The sequence below is a fragment of the Danio rerio genome, chromosome 21 (assembly GCF_049306965.1).
Source record: "Danio rerio strain Tuebingen ecotype United States chromosome 21, GRCz12tu, whole genome shotgun sequence".
Lineage (NCBI taxonomy): Eukaryota > Metazoa > Chordata > Actinopteri > Cypriniformes > Danionidae > Danio > Danio rerio.
Window position 1 is genome coordinate 22,048,845 of NC_133196.1, and position 19,858 is coordinate 22,068,702.

The following is a 19,858-nucleotide window of genomic DNA, read 5'->3' on the forward strand; positions in this document are numbered from 1 at the left end:
GGGGTTACCGTATGTTTACATTTTCACCACAAAGTGGCAAACAAATATTTCCTATTAAAATGATATGACACTGGCACTACAACCAACCAGTAGAAGGCTCACAAGAACACCCCATTGGCTCCTTTGCCATTTACACTCCCTGTAATTTTCACTTATTTTAAATAATATCACATTTTGTCAAAAAAAAAATTCTACTTCAAGTTTTGCATTGAAGTAAATTTTTTATTTTATTTTATTTTTTTAGAATAAACTGATTCCTTTTTTGGGCATCACTTACAAAAGTGTTCTCATTTGAATGCATTGTTTTTCTGTTCTGTGCCCCAAAGTTTATCTCCATTAATCATTTTAGTCATGTGCTTCTGTCTTTGACTTACCAAAATAAATATAGTTTTGAGTTAATTTAAAATGCAACAAACAGTTAAATAATAATGTTTCCCTTTATTATTTTAAACACATCAGCTTTTTTCTATTTCTTGTGAATGCCAAAATTGCCCTCCCATAAAGTCTATTCAGTTCAAGATGCATGGCTTCTAACCTACGGTCAATAACAGGGGTGTCCAAGCTTGATCCTGGAGGGCCGGTGTCCTGCAAAATTTAGTTCCAACCTCAATCAGACACACGTAGGCTAGCTAATCAAGCTCTTACTAGGCCTGGTGTGTCCAAGCTCGATCCTGGAGGGCTGGTGTCCTGCATATTTTAGTTCTAACCCCAACTAAACACACCTAAACCAGCTAATCAAGTTCTTTTCGTGTGTACTAAACACTTCCAGGCAGGTTTGTTAAAGGACGTTGGAGCTAAACTGTGCAGGTCACCTGCCCTCCAGGATCGAGTTTGGACACCCCTGTAATACGCTTTCTATTAACACCCATTCAGGTGTTTTGAGGCAAGTTGGAGCTAAAATCTGCAGGACACCGGCCCTGCATGAGAGACTGAGTTTGGACACCCCTGATCTATAAAGTCCAGTTTGTTCTGGATCCCACTGACTTTCATTGTACTGAGAACCAAAGAGAAGCACCTAAGAAAAGCAACAGCACACAGAATTTAGAGGACAGTGGCAGGTTCCTGTAGGCTGAAGACTGATTCTTTAGACTCTTTGAGCTGATAGTTGACGCAAACTCGACTCAATTTAATCCTATTTAGTGTCAAAAATATTTGGATCATTGCAAATTATTTAAAAACATTTGAAAAATAAAAAATACTATACTTAAATTCATTAAAAATCATGACAGCACTTTAATTTTTAGTAATATTAATAAGTAATATTTGAAGATTAAGATTTTAGAATGAATCATTTGCTATGTCCTTCATTTGTAAGTTGCTTTGAATAAAACAAAACCTGCTCAATGAATATTTGTAAATGTATAACAGTACTTTTACTCAATTGCTTGATTTGTGTACTTCACCCACTGCTGGTAACTGAAATTAATACTCCACTTTATTAAAAATAGGCTAATTTTACAACTCCCCTTCAGATAAACAGTTGATTTCTACCATTTTTGAATCCATTCAGCCAGTCTCTGGGTCTAGTGTGTTAGCATATCATTGAATAATGTTAGACCATTAGCATTTCCCTCAAAAAAAAAGTTTTGATAATTTTCCTATTTAAAGCTTGACTAGTTAGTAGTTAAATCCTCTACTGAGACTGACAAAAATTATATATTATTTTTTAAGGTCAATATGGCTAGGAACTATACTCCATTTCTGGCACACCCTGTTTAAATAGTTTGGAGCGAGATGCTAATGGCAGGGTTGGGCAAAATTACATTGAAATGTATTTTTAAAATATTTGACCAAATACCTTAATTTCACAAGTATCAAATTAAACTATAAAATACAACCACCGCAACAAGTATCAATATAAAATACTGTATTTTGAAAATACTATAAAGTGCTTTTACACGGGAGTATACTGTTTCTTCGCAACAAAAAAAAGGTATTGCATCAATCCTTTCACCGTTAAACTGAATTAGTGAAGTAAACAATGTTTGATAACAACAGCTTTTCTCTGAACAAGTTGAAGTCAGCCACTGCAGGACTTATTTTAATGTTGTTTGTCTTATTTTCTTGGCATCTTCATCAGAAATCCATCCAAAACTACTATTACATAGTTTATGCATTCTCTCAAGATTTCCTTTAGTTCTCCTTTAACTGGAAGAGTCTCAGTTTACCACTTAGTGATCTTTAGATGTCATGGTTTCCACTACATTTATTCTTCCATGGCGGGGCGCCACGCCAATATTGATGCCGCCACGGCTACATTACAGCTTTTTATTCAAAACATTGTCATGTTTTTTTAATAGCAGGTTATAATCGCACCAAAACGTATTAGTAAATTATAACAGAGCAAACTTTTCTGGAACCGTAGTAGTGCTGTGCGCTGTTTGTTTAACTCTTTAAGGTTACAAGCCGACTGGCTGACTGACAGTAAGGCCAGCAAACACGACGTATAGCCGTTTAACTTTACTTCAGGACGCATTCATGTCATTCTTTGGGTCTATTAGAAACTTTAACAAATATTCCTAGCAAATCTAATAAATGTTGGAGAAATAGTCACTACATAAACACACTAAATCGCACTTCAGCAGCGTTTATTTGAGAGCGCACAAGTAGATTTGCGTTTGATCAGCGTGTATTTGAGGGGGCGTGCAAGAAGTTTTGTGCACGAGCAGAGGAAATCGGCACGCAAGCACAGAGATTTGCATGTTTGTAGGCTATTACATAAATACGATCTCGAATTGTAATACTACGCTCACAACTTTTGTCATTGAAATACACCACAGGTAGTTGTTAGATCTGAGTAAAAAAGGCCTGTTGCCACAGCTGGAAAAACATCCTAGAGGAGACACTGGATGTTTTATATTTCTAAACTTCCTCTGCATTTTCACCTGCAGCACTGAGGCTGAGAATGATTATGTGCTGTATAGGCTCCACATCCAGTTCTTAAGGCCTGATATTTTATTCCAACTACTTTCTTAAGCAAAGATGCTGATGCTGAATTGTACACTATACTGCCATTATATATTACTGGTCTAGGCATTGTGCATTGTTACTATTTTCAATGATTGTTGTCTTGTACTCAAATATACCCCTGCCATTTATCTATTTTCTTTATGTGTGTTGCACAACTTCCATCCATACTTCAAGCATTGACCACCTTCTTATTCAATTTTCTGTTCTAATCTCAAGCCTATGCAAATAATTGAAGAAAAAAAAAAAAGAAACAGCGCAATCTCAGGGCAATTCGTAACTTTTTGATTTAGTAACTAATTCGTATGTATTTGTATGATCTAATTCCTAAAATTTAGTACGATTTGCTCCTCACCTAATGACGGTTGGGGTTAGGGGTGGGGTTAGGTGCCATGCCTTCTTTTTAAAATCATACATTTTCGTACGACTGAAGTTTTCCGAATTCGTACAAATTAGCCACTGAACTGAAAAAATGTAACATACTTACGTTTCCTCATGAGATCAGGCTGTAAAAAACACCAATCAGAGGTCCCATTTTTATGATGTCTTGACTTTTTACAAAGTATTTTACAGTATTTTAAAAACACAAAAATACAAGACACTTACGTTTTTTGATACAAAATAGAAACCCATTTCCACAAACCCTATCAAATACAAATGACAAAATACTATTTTGTATTTAAAATATGTATTTGAAAGACTTGTATCATAAATGCTGTCCATCTCTCGATAATGGTCTAATCCAATTCAATAATTTTTTCTAAGCTAAGCTAAAAGTGCTACCACCAGACCTGGAAAGTTGGCTAAATTGATTCAAAAGCGGTAATAGGGGACTTCTAAAATGAGCCTGTTTCCTAAAGAGTACAGTGCATTCCACTCCAGTGTAACCCATTTTTTCAATAAATAAAAAAAAAACACTTTTTAACCCAACAATAGGATTTGTCCATATCTGATCCAAACACTTAGTAGTTTTTAGAAGCAAACTGATTTTTTAGCTGACAAGTTTTTTTTTTTAAATCTCATGTTTGCTAATCTTGAGTTAGAATGATTACATGATCTAAAACCTTAAAATAGACTAGAGGTCTTTCCCCCAGCACATTGTTTTTATCTGTTTCACTGGAAAAGGTCCACTTGGTCCTAATATATTTGTGAACCCCATTGACTTTCCTTCTATTAAGGAGCAAAAAGAAAGTAAATGCGGAGTCTCTTCAAGAAAGTGCACAGAGTTTCGAGGAGTGTCGTAGGTTCCTGTAGGCACGCAGACTGTCTCTTTTAGGATCTTTGACTACTCCACTGATTGATGGCACAGACTCTGCTCCTCTGTTTCTCTTAACTCTGTGCAATAATATACGATAAACCCCATTAATAGGACTCCGAATCCGCTTTCCTTGATTATTGAGAATATGCTCCGGAGTAACTCCTAGTTTCTCCAGGATACCTTTGACCTCCTCCTGGTCTCTGTCCAGCTCTCCTGGTCCAGCCTCCAGCAGGTGGATGGGGTTGAGCTGGTATAATGGAGGAATTGGGCGAAAGAGTTCCACCGGCAGCAGCCACTCACAGCCCAGCATCTGGTCCAGGGCACATCGCTCCGACGGTTCAGGTTTCAGGATGCCCCGGATGAGCCGCTGACATGGAGCGGAGACCCATATTGGCAGGACATAAGCACCCTCCAGGACACTTTGGCGTAATTTGGGCACAGTGTCGGCGCGGAAGGGTAGGCTACCAGTCACCATGAAGAAGAGGAGGACACCCATCGCCCACACATCTACTGGTGGTCCGATGTAGGAGTCGTCTTTGAAGAGTTCTGGAGCTGCGTAAGGAGGTGAGCCGCAAAATGTGTCCAGGGCTTGGTTGCGGTTGTTGACCTTTGTGCTGAAGCCAAAGTCAGCTACTTTAATGCAGCCGTTGGTTGTGTAAAGAACGTTTTCAGCCTTCAGATCTCGATGGATGATGTTGTTTTCATGCTGGAACAAACACACATGTAAATATATTAAGTTGAGATAAATTCAGCATTTTCATTCAAAGACTATCATTACTTATTTAAATTTCACGTCAAAGGCTGTGAATATAATATTATTATTATTTTTAAATTTGCAACAAATTCAAAAAATGTTTTGTCACATTGTCATTATGGAGTATCGTGTGTAGAAAAATGTGGAAAATTGAAGCATTATAAATACTTTCCGGATGCACTGTACTGTATATATATATATATATATATATATATATATATATATATATATATATATATATATATATATATGATTGATTTCTATATACTGTATAAATACTACAAATAATATTACAATATTTTTAATTACCAAAATTATACATATCAATGCTTAGTGTATTAACAAATTAAAATTTAATACTGAGACATTAATAAATTGTTATTTTAAGCTTTACATTTTTTTTCAAAATGATTATTGATTTTATTATTGGTATTATTGGTCATGTTATTGAGCCATTTAACAGATTTACTATACTTACGATTGATGTGTGCTCTATAATCTAGAGTGTAAAATATGTCATGATATTACTATAGAGGGTCTGACCATGTATTTGACAGCTGATAGGATTTGTGCGAACACAATCTTGCTCTCTAGGTCGGTCAGCTTTCCTCCAGAGCTGATTCTGGTGTGCAGGTCTCCTCCTCCAGCAAACTCCAGGATCAGGTAGAGTCTGCTCGGCGTCTCCAGCACCTCAAAGAGCTGCAGCAGGTTTGGATGATATAAACTCTCCATGTTGGAGATCTCTCTGGTCAACATCCTCTGGGTCTGCACATCCAGCCGCATCTTGTCCATAATCTTCACTGCAACCTTGTCTGAGTAAAATCAGGATTACGTCATTGCACAATAATCCGGTTACTTACTTTACGCTTACCATTTCCCAACCTTAATCCAAAAAAGCAAAAGCTGCATCCCAAATCTCCTATTTATACAACTCCCTAAATGTACAGTATATACTCTTTTTGTGAAGGAAAGGTATGTTTTTAAGGGTGTGACTGAATAGTTTGTGGTGTTGTAAGTTTTTGACTCCTCTAAATCATAAAAATACCAAAATATGTTAAAAGATATCTAAGAAGCATGCTGATTGAACATACTTGTTTATCTAAAAAAACTATACAAAAGTCAGTTAATCTGCTTTGAAAATGTGTGTCCCATGTTAGAACATGTTACGTAACATGTTCTATGTTGTTTTGGTCTGTGTAACTTCACTGCCAGTTTACCCGATTATTTTTTGGCACAGGGCAGCACGGTGGCGCAGTGGGCAGCACACTCGCCCCAGAGCAAGAAGGTCGCTGGTTCAAGCCCCGGCTGGGTCAATTGGCATTTCTGTGTGGAGTCTGCATGTTCTCCCCGTGTTCGCGTGGGTTATTATTATTTTGCTTGTTTTAAGGAAAAACTCACTTAATATTGGCATATTATTTCTCAAAACAAGACAGTATGTTTTGCTTGTCTAGAAAATTCTTCTTGATTTAGGAATTTTTTGATATTTGGACTAGAAACAAGACAAAAAATCTAAGTAAGAAAATCATTTTTTGCAGTGTGACCTTAAATGTGACTTCCAGAGGACAACAGAAGCCTCCAAAATGGGATTTTAGTTTGCAAGCCATTAAAATATTTCAAGCGTAAACATTAGCTGCTCAGCTTACAGTTCAAAACTCTATAGTCAGACATGCTTGCGATTTGTTGGTGCTGTCAATCTGGCAACCGAATGTGCCTTATGTTGGAGGAGGGGGGCTGTGTGAAAAGATCCTATTCTTTTGAATTTGGACCGCAATACCTAATTTAACCAGTAGTGGCAATCCTACATGCTACACCTTAATGCGCGATTCACAGTGTTAACGCTTCCCATTCACTTTGAATGTGTGATGTCAGGCATTGCCGGAGTAATATGTGGATGGGTTGGCGCCTGGAATTACTCAACGTTGGGAATTACTCAACTTTTTAGGCATCAACAGAAGAGTCAGCCAATTAGATAACTTTATGCAAATGCCTCAGCTCAGACAGTAGCCAGCTGCTGTCTAATTTCACTGGCTGATGCTGCTATAGCGCAATAGCAGCCCCAACTTCAGACATGGCCTTCGTCAAGTGTTGATGCTGAAGCCCAGTCTGAATTGGCCGTTAAGCTTTGGGTGAAATTTAAAAACATGCAAAAATAATTGTACAAGAATCCTGGACTCAATGTGGAAGCACTTTCAGAGTTTGAATGGATGACAATTTCTACTAGAAATAGTAGATTGTCCATCTAGGTCACTTTGGACTCATTACATTTTGAAATACTATTTAGAACAGATAGTATGAGATGTAGCAACTGGGTTTATTTGGTGTTTATAGAGAGCTCCATACCTTTGGTGAGGGCATGAGTGGCCAGTTTGACTTTGGAAAAGTTGCCACAGCCGATCTGACCTCGCACTTTGTAGAAACCCACTCGTTTGCCCACCGTCAGCTCCTTAACTGTGTTTTCATCTTTGCACATTTCCAGTGTTAACTTCTCCAGTGGTGTGAGGCGTTTGGAGGGCTCTTCATCCTCCTCTTTCTCTGAGCTGCACTCAGAGCTGTCCGTCACGGTGTACAGATAGTGCTGATACACCTGTGTAGACCGCTGTCTGGCCTTTTCAGGCATTCTGCTGCTCTTCAAGGCTGAAAAATAAGATTCCAGCAGGCAAATAAACTACAGCTCACAATATTTGTACACTTAAAGAATGCAAATGGATTGCAACACTTAAAAGCATATTAATATACTGTATCCATGACTTGCATGAATTTTCTCATCTAATATTAAAATTTTAGTGGCAGAAAATTTACATTTGTTCATTTAGCAGATACTTTCATCCAGAGCGATTTATAAGGATAAAAAAGCACCTAAAATCATCATACAGCAGCAAACTATAAATGCTATGACATGTCTAAGTTAGTTAGTTGGAGCACACCAATTTTCACCAGTTTTTGGTTCCTTAAAGAACCTTTCAGTAAGTCAAGAACCATCTTCTTTTATATGAAAAATATTTAAAATTGTAAAGTTAAAGACCAATTTTAAATTCTATAAATGTCCAAAGTTTCTACAGTAATGGAACTACCCATTGCAACAACCTCTACCCTAATTTATTGGTCAAATACTTTTACATGCATTGTTTGACATTGTTATTTATTTCTGTTATAATTACTGAATACTTGGCTAAAAGTGACTATATTTGCTTTTAATAACCCTACAAATTTAATTCAGTGATCACATTATGATGAACATATGATGTTGGAAATAAAAAAATACTAAAGTTGGCCTACCCTTAGCAAAATGAAATATACTTCAATTTAATATGCACACGTCTATTATATTTAAAGTATATTTTAGGTCTAAATAAATATACTAATATTAATGTACTGTAGTAGTACACTTGTAGATACATTTTCAGTAGATTTAAATACACTTAAAAATGACCTTTGCCGTTTGTTTAAACTACTGTTCAATCCACCTGTAAAAATGATTGTGCTGACTTAATTCCTTTATGTTGTCCTAACAAAACAAAACAAAAAAAGATTGTGTGGAATACAGCATTATTTACAGTGTAGTATATTTTTAAATATACCTTAACAGGATAATGTTTTTTGTTTTTTTGTACAATATACTAGTCTACCTTACAATATACTGATAGTTGACAGTTAAATAGCTATTAGTTAAATACTTCTAGTTTCTGAAAGTGCACTATGAAGACTAGTAAATTAATAATTTGACAACAAAAATACTCAATGCTTTCTTCAAAATAGCATTACAACTTTATAATACTATTTAAATATATTATTTTGTTAAAATGTTTTTCCTATAGGGCCAATTCATGATTTATAGTTGAGTTTGAGTAAAACTTTGTTTAATATTATAATGTAAACTACTAATAGTTTTCAGATATGCTTATGTTCATTCTCCTATTGCAAGACAAAACCATTCATTTTGTAATTTGAAGGAAATGTTATAATAAGAGTATAATAAGAGTAAAACTAATGCAACATTTTTTCTTAAACCCATACCCTTACCTTTTTTCCTTTACTGTATACATGGCAGTAAAGATTTGACCACAAGTGTAAATAAAACAATCTTACCGTTGGGCTCTTGCAGTAAACCAAGGCATAGCTGCTTTTCTTTTTTATGGGATTGGAAGTCAAAGAAGATGTCCACATGTTATCTTTCTGAAAGATCCGATGTCTGCAAAAAAGCTGGATGATAATCTCTTTGTTTTAGAGATTAAAAGCATTTACCCACATCAGAGTATGACCAGTATGCAAACATTGCCTTGAACTGTCCTGTCCTGAATCTGCACCCACTGATGTGGTTTCCCTCAGACACTCTTCCATCCCTCTGCCAACAGTGAAACAGAACATGCCAGTATCATGTTTCCTAATCTGCCAGCTTTATTTAGAGCTACCTTAATCCCTTCCACCATCGGGGACCATGCCTGTAATCAACAAAGGACAAAAACGTCAGCAAAAAGAGGGTGAATGACCATCATCGTGAACTCTTTTGAAGCACTCTCAAGAAGTGTTGTCCTGTTTGTCCTGGTGGGATTCAGTCAAACAGAAGGCCTGAAGACCCTAAAACACATGATGGTCAGTTAATGAGGTTGATCTCTGACTGGAGAGCGTAGGATCAGACGTTATGTAACAGCCTGGTTAATGAGATTACCGAACGCCCTGCTTGACACATAAAGGGTTTGGCTGATAATATGATTATTACTAGTCCGCCAGTCTTCATTTTGAAGAGCATGTGTGACACTCGTGATGGAGAAAGCATGTGCACCGTGGACTGAGTGGGTTTTCTTTGGTGAAAAATGACTAGGAATTTGTTCTCGCTTACTGTAAATGTGAAAATAACAGATAATTGTCAGGGTTGTTAATATTGAGTAAAACTAAACTTTTTAAAATATTAATTTTTTCTAATATAAACTACTGCCAAAAACACTATATAATAATAATACCACCAAAATGTATCCGAAAAATGTATGCTCATTCAAAATAGAAGTAAAACTGTAATTGTGTGTTAATAAAATACTAGCACCTCACAAAATAAAAATGCAACTAACATTAAAAGAAAAAACCTAATAAAAATATTATTTAAAAAAGACAAGACAAAAGTTGCATGAAATAATATTTTTATGACATGAAGTATTTAAAGCTAAAACTAATTATTCATGTATAAACTCAAACTTTCAAAAGTAAACATATAAATAAAAATGCAATATAAATCTGATCAAATCTAAGATAATTAATAAACTAAATATGAATAATCCTACAATAGTGCATAATATTGTTCACCTGGATTATTTTTAATGTCAATTATTTTTAATTGCCAATGACAAATGCACTTTAGAAAAACTCAAAACAAAACTACAATTAAAAACTGAAAAGCTAATCCAAAACACATACGCACACTAAATACAAAATAGGACACTAATGCAAAAGAGTGTTGCGTTTAATTAATTATGCACTAAATTGTTTTTATTATTTAATATTAGTTTTTCCTTTTCAGTAAGCTTGAAGCTTCAGTGATTTACTCTGTAATTAAACACTCATTTATTTCAATAGTCTCTAAATGAACCAGCATTTTCCTGGTGTCTGATGTCATCATGAGTGAAGCATTTGCTATGTATATTGGTACACATGTGCATGTGTGTGTGCTTGAGGAAGCACCAAATTACTAGGTGTCTCTATTGATAAGATTACAAGCTTTATCTGGAACATGGAGGTTGTGTTTACAGGTGTGTGAACTCCACGAAGAGCTGTAATCTCCCAGAAGCCCATGTCACCTGCCAAATCCTCCCCTTCTCAATGACCTCTCATGCAGCAGCTATAGCTTCATGAATGCTCATTTATTAAGCAAATGCAATGTACACTAAAACAGAAAACTTATTATTGACTAAAACTCACAGTATTAAAACAGTATTAAAGTATAAAATATTAGAGTATAAACTGCTCAAATTAACCTAAAACTATTACAAAGATTAATATAAATAATAATGATATACTGACAAAAGCACATACCAAAATTAATAAATTAAACTGAAAACATCAAATAATGATTTATAATAATATATGATAACAATGGCTGACAAAAGCACATCAAAATACAAAAAATGTAGTAAAATACAAGTAAAACTGTAATAATAGTTCAATAAAACAACACTTTCTAAACTCTAAATTTCTAAACTACAAATTTAATAAATAAGTGTAATAAAAAAAAAGTAACTAAAGTTAAAATACAACCTGAAAAATACATTGAATCTGAACTGAATTAAAATATTTAAGGAATCTATATTAAATGAAATTTACTGTGAAATGCAAGCAGTGTGAAATCCTGTTCCAGCCGGCAGATGAACAGAAGTGTCAGTTTCTCCTCCTCTTTAGTCCGTGAAGACTGTGGTGTTCTAGCTCTCTCACCCGCTGACGCAGAGCCTCAATCTCTTTGTTTTTCTCTTCCTGAATGAACTGCAGCTTCTGAAAACATCAATAGAAATCCAGGTGTGATGAGAAAGCTGGCTGCCCTCAATGTCATGAGGTGTTTTTGTCGACTCACTCTTTTAAAGATGTTCTGTGGTCGCGGAGCAGATGCTTGCGTTTGAGTCTGAGTCTTTGCAGACATGCTCTGGGCCCTTGCAAGTTTAGCACCAAACTATAAAGAATGAAACATTTTTAAGACTAGGAAACTGCACAACAAACAAAAGGAGCTAAATATGTTTTTTTTCACCAAAAATAGAAGTCTAGTTTTACATGCATAGTTCACCCAAAAATGAGAACTTGCTCTTACTTTACTCCCTCTAAAGCACAAGTGTCAAACTCAGTGCCTGGAGGGCTGCAGCCCTGCACAGTTTAGGCCCCGTTTACACTAGTGCGTTTAGTTTGAAAACGCATAAGTTTTGCTATGGTTACGCCATCCGTCCACACTACGCCGGAGTTGTCGAGCGCCGAAAACGGAGCTTTTTGAAAACGCTGGAAAGGCCATTTTCATTCTAAAACGCTGCTGCTCCGTCTCAGTGTGGATGGGGAAAGACGGAGACATCTGAAAACGGAGGCGGGGCTGCAAACGTTCGCCTATCTGATTGGGGCTTTTCCTCAATATTAAGTAGCCCACACACAGTTCAGTCTCGCATCCTCTTCTTGTAAGTTCAGACTTCGCAAGTTTGATCAAGGCTGCAGTCTCCCCCTTCTCAGTTTGATATGGAAAACAGACTACCGAGGACACGGGTAAATCTTCAAAGGGAACAGTGTACTTTATAACTTCATTCACACCACCTTGGCTACGTTGTTTCACTTTCTCAACAATAAAATGTAAACATGATTTAAGGAATTGCCTATTTTCTTTTTAATATTAGCAACTTAACAGACAGCAGAAATGTTGAGGCGCCGTGCTGAATATATGAGCGTCATCTTCACTGTGTGGATATTTATAACAAAACAGAGCCGATAACAACTGCCTCCTTTCAATTTCAGTGAAAATACGAAACGCACCCTCTCTTTTGCTGAATATCAGTTTTAATAATCGATAATTATAAAAGTATAACATACAATAAGTTTATACATTGTAGGAAATAAAGGCAAGCGATCAGTCAATGTACCTGGATTAATCATTAACTTATCTTTGCGCTTAACCAAAACATGTTACCCGTGAACAAGTAACTTAATAGATTCCAATGATCAAAGTCAGGGAATTTGTCGTTAGATAAAGACAACAACATGAATGAAATATCACGTTTAGCAAATATAGTGAGATTAGATCCAGCGGGAGATGCTTGATGAGCAGTCCGACAAGCAGAGCTCTCATCTGGGTAGAAATGCTGGAGCGCTTGTCCGAGAGTGTGTGTGTGGTCACGTGATGTGCGTTTTCAGCGTTTTGGTGTGGACGGAGAGCAGTTCAGAAACGCTGGGTAAAACGCGAGTGTGGACGCGGATCGTTTTCATTCTACAACGCCGTTTTAAAACTAAAACGCACTAGTGTAAACGGGGCCTTAGTTCCAAACCTAATAAACACACCTGATCAAACTAATTGAGTCCTTCAGGCTTGTTTGAAACCTACAGGTAAAGCCGAGGTCACTAGAGTTTGAGCATGCAAAATTTTGTCATACTACGCTGCGAAAAGGTATAAGTTTAAGCAAGATGATTAGAGTGATTAAAGCGAGTGATTGCTCCATATAATAAATTTCTGTCCAGAGAGGTCATGTTTTGATCTTCAATTGGTCTTACACAATGATGCAATTTTGAAGGTCAGTGTTCACAATGCTTGAACTTTCTATTGCAGCGAACTGTAAAGCTTGTTGCATGAGCTTGCGAATGCGGCAGACTGGAAACGCATGCGTTCGAATGGAAGTCTATGGAGCGAAAATTGCAGTGTTGACCGTGGCTTGAGTGTCTTGAAGCTCCCTGAGTCTATTTATTCATGTGTAAATGTGTGTAAACTTATATTTATTTTATCTTATATATATTTATTGTTTTTAAATTAATTTCAGTAATATTTTTGACAAATATAAAAATGCTCATTTGATTTATTTACAATACAGATGGGAAAGTAATATTTTGTGTCTTTTTGTAGATATATCACAAAAGACAATTGCTTTGTTTACCATTTAAGGGAATCTAATTATTTGCATTGTAAAGATGAAATAAAAGTTAAAAAGATTAAATTTTTTTCTTAATATATTTAGTTTTTATTTATGATACTCCTTAAATCTTACCACATATTTTTTTTTTTAAATCTGCACTGAAAAAACAAAAACTGTCCGCAGATTCTGTCTGGCCCTACCCTGAACTACTTTATGATGGAAAAAGAGCATGCCTGTGTAATGGTAACTGCATATACTGGATGCTGCAACCTAGGTAACAATATTAGTAAACAAACAGTATCAGCTCACGTTTGAGTTTCCACTCTCAACAGGACACTCGCATTCCAGACTGTCAACTGTAAGCTTGAATCTTTATGCTGAGTTTCTTCCACAGACTGATCACTTCACTTCATGAGACATCACTGTATCTTCAGGAGTCCCTGGTTTTCTTTTTTTGTGTGTGTGTGACACTCAAAGTAGGTGAAGACTTTTTATGAATTACCAAGGATGTTTCTATCTATAATGTTACACTTTAGAAGAAAGTTGCTGCATTTCGATTGATTGAGAATGAATAAAAAACTGTATATTTTCATTTTTGGATAACACATTTCGTTTTAATCTATATAAGTTTGTTTATTTGCATAACAATCAGGCTGCTAAATCAAACTTTTACCTCCATTTGAAGTTTAATGATTTGGCTCTGCTTTTCTTTCTCCTTCTCCGTCATCTGTCTTCTCATTTCCTCCAGAGTGCATTCATATCTCTCATGAGCCACTTTCAGTTCAGTATCTTTAGCATTTACTTTAAAGACAAGGTGGAAAGATTTGCTATTTGAGTACAGCAAATATCTTTGATTCTATACTGCACAGTTGTGATTGGGTTTATTCCTGTAGATGCTGTTAAGATGAGGAATGATTTTACTTACATTTTCTTTGTGTTTCTTTATCACAGTTCTCCAGCTCCCTCTGGTGTCCCTCTTGCAGCGCTTTCATCTCTTCTGTAAGTCTCTGAATTCGAATCTTGCTTTCCTGCAACCCCAAGAGGGCAAAATTTAACATAAATGACAAATTTGCTCTCTTACAACCAAATAAATCTTACTGTATCTGTATGCACACTATTGTACAAAACAATGTTTTAGGGAAAGCAACCTTAAAAAAATAGATAATAAATACCTTATAATAAACTGCATAAATACTGTGTGCATTGTAATGAACAGTATTAAGGCAAGCTACTGCAGATGAATGAAGTAAAAATACAAGCAGTATATTGATTACATTAAAATGACATTTTCCTTTGTATTTTCCTTTCAAAAATGTTATTTTATTTTAATATTTATGTTAAATGTGCTAATGTGCATATATTTGAACTTTAGAATAGGTCAGATTTAATATTCATTTAAAAAAAGTCAGATTAAATGTAGAGTTGAAGTCTGAATTATTAGCCCCCCTGTTTATTTTTCCCCAATTTCTATTTAAAAAAAATTTCAACACGTTTCTAAACATTTTAATAACTCATTTCTAATGACTGATTTATTTTTATCTTTGTCATCATGACAGTACATAATATTAGACTAGATATTTTTTAAGACACTTCTATTCAGCTTAAAGTGACATTTAAAGGCTTAACTGGGTTAATTAGGTTAACTGGGCAGGTTAGGGTAATTAGTCAAGTTACTGTATAACAACGGTTTGTTCTATAGACTATCAAAAAATACATAGCTAAAAAGGCTAATAATTTTGTCCTTAAAATTGTTTAAAAAATTAAAACCTGCTTTTATTCTAGCCAAAATAAAACAAATAAGAAAAAAATATTATCATACATACTGTGAAAATTTTCTTACTCTGTTAAACATCATTTGGCATAATTTTAAAAATAATAATATAGACTTTAAATGTAAATAATCAGTCAACTCATGTAAAACACTTTAGAATACAGATATGAATAAAGCTGTGAAGTAAAATGTAAGGACTGCTGAATTTATAGCTCAGTGCATGAGAAAAAATATATAAAAATTAGAAAAATGCAATCAATAAAACACTTAATATATTTCTTTAGATTAAACTGAAAAAGTACTTCATAAAAAGCTTTTAAAAAACTGTAGCAGTAAATAATTTGACTGTTTACTTGAACTGTATATCGGAATAGACTCATCTCACCTCTAATTGAGCCTCGTTTTCTTTCTTCATCTGAAGAGCTGCATTTTTCAGCCTTTCATTTTCAGCTGGAGAGATTTGTGATGAATGCAGGTATGTTTTAATTTGGTTAGGGAGATACAATGTAGTGACTGAGTTATATCAGGTGAACAACACGACCCTAAAATAATTTCTCTACCTCTGAGATCACACTGCTGCTGTATGGTGTTTTGTAGACCTTTGACACTTTCCAAAAGTCCATGTCTCTCTAAAAAGAAAAGCACAGAAATAAGCCATAATAATAATTGGCAAATAACCTTTTCATCCTCATTCAGGTTCAATTACTGAACCTTAACAGAACACTAATGATGAACAAAATTACTGTCAGTTTTTTGGCATTTGACCTATTTAAATATGTCAAATAAAACTTTTATGTAAGACATGCAGAACAGAAAAAATAATATAGAAATATTACAAAAATATAAAACTGAATAGTTTCCCAGAGACGAGTTGTGGCTGGAAGGGCATCCGCTGCTTAAAAATGTGCTGGATAAGTTGGCGGTTCATTCCGCTGTGGTGACCCCGGTTTAATAAAGGGACTAAGCCGAAAAGAAAATGAATGAATGAATGAACAGAATATGTATTATCCCAGAGGAAAAGAGAATAAAATATTACACCATACATTCATTATTTAACTAATTGTCTAACTTAACAGCCACAGGTGAAAAAGATTTTCTGGGGAGCATCTACCTAGACAGAATGAGTTCTTGACTGAATGTGCTCCTGTGTTTCCCCAGTAGGGGAGAGTGGGGACAGTTGCAACATGGGGCAGTTACAACAAAACTTAATCCTCCATTCAGGAATGAGCTAGATATTAATATTGTATATTCTCAGTTAGACCAAGAGGGAGGGTAAATCCTTCAGTAAAAATCCAACTTTTAGTTAAAAAAAAATGTTTTAATGTATATACTGTCTAATCAGTTTTTTTTTTTTTTTGTGAAATGTTATTAATTCATATAATTTAAATAATTGCTTTCTTAGCTTTAAATAGGTACAGCTATCAAGTATTAAAGCTATTGTATCTCCCTATAGACACTTTAATCAGGGTTGAGAGTGGGGGCATGCTGTTGCAACTATCCCCAATTACAAAATTCATTTAAAAGCTTACCATATTAACAATGAACAATTAAAATTTTAGCACAGTTTCATCTTAATTTAATTTGGGGACATTTTTTTTTTTTTTTGGATTAATTAATTTCAGAGTTCAAAGAAGTATTTTTTGTAAAGGTTTAGTCTATATTTTCAGTAAAAAAAAAAAAAATTCTTTATGTAAATTTTTTTGGCCTGAAAATTCGTTGTTGCTTATTATTTTAATAGTCTGTAACTTATTTATATGGCCAATTTAACATATTTAACAATGTAAATTTAGTCTGTTTACCAAAAAATAAAAATTAAAAAACTGCTGGGGGTCAGTTGCAACATTTCACTTTATCTGTTCAAGCTTAAATTCTGCATATTATCATGTAACTTACACATATTATAGCAATGTTGGTGGGTGTCCAAGAGATGTGGGTTTGTTAACGTTATATTAAAATTCACTCTTTCTTTCTTTCTTTTTGTTTAATTTTCTTTCGTTGTCTGTCATTCTTTCATTGTTGTACAGACGTTGACTTACTAGATGACCGCTAGATGTCAGCAGACAACAGTCTAAAATGTTAGTGACCGTGTTATTTTCTTCTTTTCCCCTCATAATGTCTTACCTTCAATTAACAGCTTCTCCTTGTTTTGTGCTAACTTTAAAAGTCTGCCAGTCTCGTCCAGTTGTACTTCAAGAGTACTATTTTCCCCTTTCATCTCTGTAATTTTCTTAATCACATAAGACAGCCGTTTACCTCAGAACACATTCATAGCTTTATAACAACGATGTTCTTAACAAGGGTTATTTTCTTATTATCGTAAACACACTTAATGATCTTACATTCTCCAGGTGGATGAAATCTTTTACGAGTTTAGTCAAGTCGACGGCCGAATGCTTTTTCATCTTGACTTCTCTAAAGCTCGGCGGCAAACGATAAATATCTGACGCCAGTCTTCAATTAAGATAAAGTAAATTATGTATATGGTAAACGACCTTTACGGCGTGTTTGTTTCCAAATTCAACACCAGGAATTAAGCTGGAAAATCCTTGCAGGTCGTTCCGCCGTTTCTTCGAAAAATTAAGCACGTGACCACTTGAAGTAAGGTTATTTAATAAGGGAGCGGCAGGTAGGTCACAGAGTGCAAAATCAGGATATCAGAGTTCAAATGCTGCTGTTTTATTTAGCGATACATGGTTACAAAACACATTGTTTGATTTATACTGATAAACAGTATTGATGCATGCCCAAGCACATCACTAAATGTACAAACCTGCAAAAAAATAACTAGCAAGTTTGCTGGACTTTAGAAGGTTTTACAGTCTGTCAGAAATCTGGTCTCAATCCACTCTAAGACCAATAAGAGAGACAGATAAACCAGTTTAGCCTGGTTTATTGTTGTTGTTTTTTTCAGGCAAGGACAGCTTGTCAGCAAAAGTTCATCATATTTACCCTATTGAGTCACAAAATCATGTCCAGTCATTTATGGAAGAAAAGTATAACACTGAGGAAGAAAAGATTACCAGGTAACATAAACAAAGGAAGTCCCTCTTGAATGAATAAAGCAACATTTTTTAACACTGATGTTTAAATTAAAAGTAGGCACTTTTTTTCAGACACATACTGGTGGTTAGTTCACTGAAAATGAACAATAAAAGTACACAAATGTATATCAACAGGTAGAGAAATATAGCTGTCTTATGACTAAATGTAAAAGCATAACAATTCAGTTGTTATCTTTTTATGGCATCAAACAACCAGCTAATATAAATGAGTTGTTATCTTTTTATGGCATCAAACAACCAGCTAATACTTATACTCCATATCTGCTCAAAATAACCTCTGAACTTGTTAACCCTCCAAATGAGAAAGGAAAAACTCCAGGCCATATACAGCCATTTATTAGCTTGCCAATAGATTTGTTTCATGACGTCCATTCCACTGGAGAAGGCTTGAGAACTGGCTTTGCTTCAAGATTCCCTCCTCGTGGATCACACCTCATGTTCGGTGTTGGCTAAGCAGTCAGACATCTGACAAAGAGCAAACATACTCCACTTTTAGTTAAGGTGTAATGTTGTTCAGAAGGTCAGGAGTCAGGTATCCGACAGGAGTAAACAAAGTCTTCGCTGCTGCCTTCTGTGGGGCTGTTGGTGTATTAGGTTTCAAGAGGAGACCATTTGTCCAGTCAACCGCATCAACCATCGTGTAATCTAGGCTGGGAGGCTTTGCAAGAATAGGAAAAGCACTGGACCAAGGGGATGTCTCTGTGTCTCTATATTCACTGTGCTGTTCTTGATCAGTCTTGGGTGGGTTTGGTTTATTGTGATGGGCGCTGATAGTACTGGCCACAGTCTCAGAGGTGTAGCCTCTTTCATCAGGAATCATCGCTAACCGTTGGATTTCTTTCTTCTTATTGATGTCTTTATCCTGCAGAGCTGCCATTTCTTGTTCTTCTGGACTCAGCACGAACTCACCACGCTGAGTGATGTCACTAACCTGTGAGTAAAGATTGTTTGACCAGGTTGGTTCTTGTGGCACGGGAGCCGCAGAGTGTGCACGTGACAGCGGGAGGAAACCATCGTGGCAACTGCTGGAAGCTTGTTTTAGATCCGTTTGATCGTGATCTGACAGGTCTGGATCACAGCAGCTCGCCCATCCCGAATCATCATCCTTGAAACTACTAGGCATCTGTGGAGAGTCCGAGGCCGATGAGTCAGCGATGAGAAGCTCCTGCTGGCTCTCATGTGGTTCGTCAATGTCCACTTCTATGAACTCGACCCATGGATCGTTGCTGTACAGCTCTGGCCGCAAGTCCGGGTGTGTCCCTAAGATTTTAAAGTCACTTGCCTGGCCTTTCTGTGGATAAACCAACAAAATAGAAATTGTATTATTTGAAAAAAAAAAATTTTGGTCACACTTTATTTTAATGGTCTGTTTGTTGAATTTAACTTAATTTGCAACTAATTCTCATAAGATTATAAGTAGACTGTTAGGTTGGAGTTATGGTTAGTGTAAGTTGACATGTACTTGCAAGGTTT

The 19,858-nt window shown here is 35.6% G+C and overlaps 3 protein-coding genes across 4 annotated transcripts in view; all 3 read right to left on the reverse strand.

Moving 5' to 3' along the window:
* Positions 1-1,307: 1,307 nt before the first annotated feature.
* nim1kb (NIM1 serine/threonine protein kinase) lies at positions 1,308-11,378 on the reverse strand. Its single transcript, XM_021469063.3, has 5 exons — positions 11,289-11,378; positions 9,066-9,418; positions 7,320-7,613; positions 5,523-5,791; positions 1,308-4,931 (listed from the first exon to the last, which is right to left on the reverse strand). Exons 3-5 carry the CDS (start codon positions 7,594-7,596, stop codon positions 4,176-4,178), a joined length of 1,302 nt encoding a protein of 433 aa, XP_021324738.2. The 5' UTR covers positions 7,597-7,613; positions 9,066-9,418; positions 11,289-11,378; the 3' UTR covers positions 1,308-4,175.
* On the reverse strand, positions 10,097-18,405 carry ccdc152 (coiled-coil domain containing 152). The gene is made up of 8 exons (XM_068216032.2): positions 17,663-18,405; positions 17,445-17,550; positions 15,884-15,952; positions 15,709-15,773; positions 14,478-14,580; positions 14,226-14,353; positions 11,533-11,628; positions 10,097-11,453 (listed from the first exon to the last, which is right to left on the reverse strand). The coding sequence occupies exons 1-8, from the start codon at positions 17,723-17,725 to the stop codon at positions 11,343-11,345; spliced, it is 741 nt and encodes a 246-aa protein (XP_068072133.2). The 5' UTR covers positions 17,726-18,405; the 3' UTR covers positions 10,097-11,342.
* Positions 17,978-19,858, reverse strand: part of ghrb (growth hormone receptor b) — a 41,098-nt gene continuing 39,217 nt past the window's right edge. Inside the window, exon 3 of one of the 2 annotated variants that reach the window (XM_073934781.1) lies at positions 17,978-19,676. In XM_073934781.1, the coding sequence (XP_073790882.1) occupies positions 18,882-19,676 (795 nt within the window). In that variant the 3' untranslated portion in view covers positions 17,978-18,881. 2 annotated transcript variants of the gene reach the window in all.

Bases quoted from the DNA above. Each gene is read 5' to 3' on its own strand.
- ccdc152 (XM_068216032.2), bottom strand. From the start codon at position 17,725: ATGAAAAAGCATTCGGCCGTCGACTTGACTAAACTCGTAAAAGATTTC. The intron at 15,774-15,883 runs GTAGAGAAATTA...AAATCTCTCCAG, and splicing joins GCAGCAGTGTGATCTCAGAG to CTGAAAATGAAAGGCTGAAA. The intron at 14,354-14,477 runs GTAAGTAAAATC...TTGTCTTTAAAG, and splicing joins TAAAGAAACACAAAGAAAAT to TAAATGCTAAAGATACTGAA.
- nim1kb (XM_021469063.3), bottom strand. From the start codon at position 7,596: ATGCCTGAAAAGGCCAGACAGCGGTCTACACAGGTGTATCAGCACTAT. The intron at 5,792-7,319 runs GTATGGAGCTCT...GATTTTACTCAG, and splicing joins CACTCATGCCCTCACCAAAG to ACAAGGTTGCAGTGAAGATT. The intron at 4,932-5,522 runs GTCAGACCCTCT...TGTTTGTTCCAG, and splicing joins TATCAGCTGTCAAATACATG to CATGAAAACAACATCATCCA.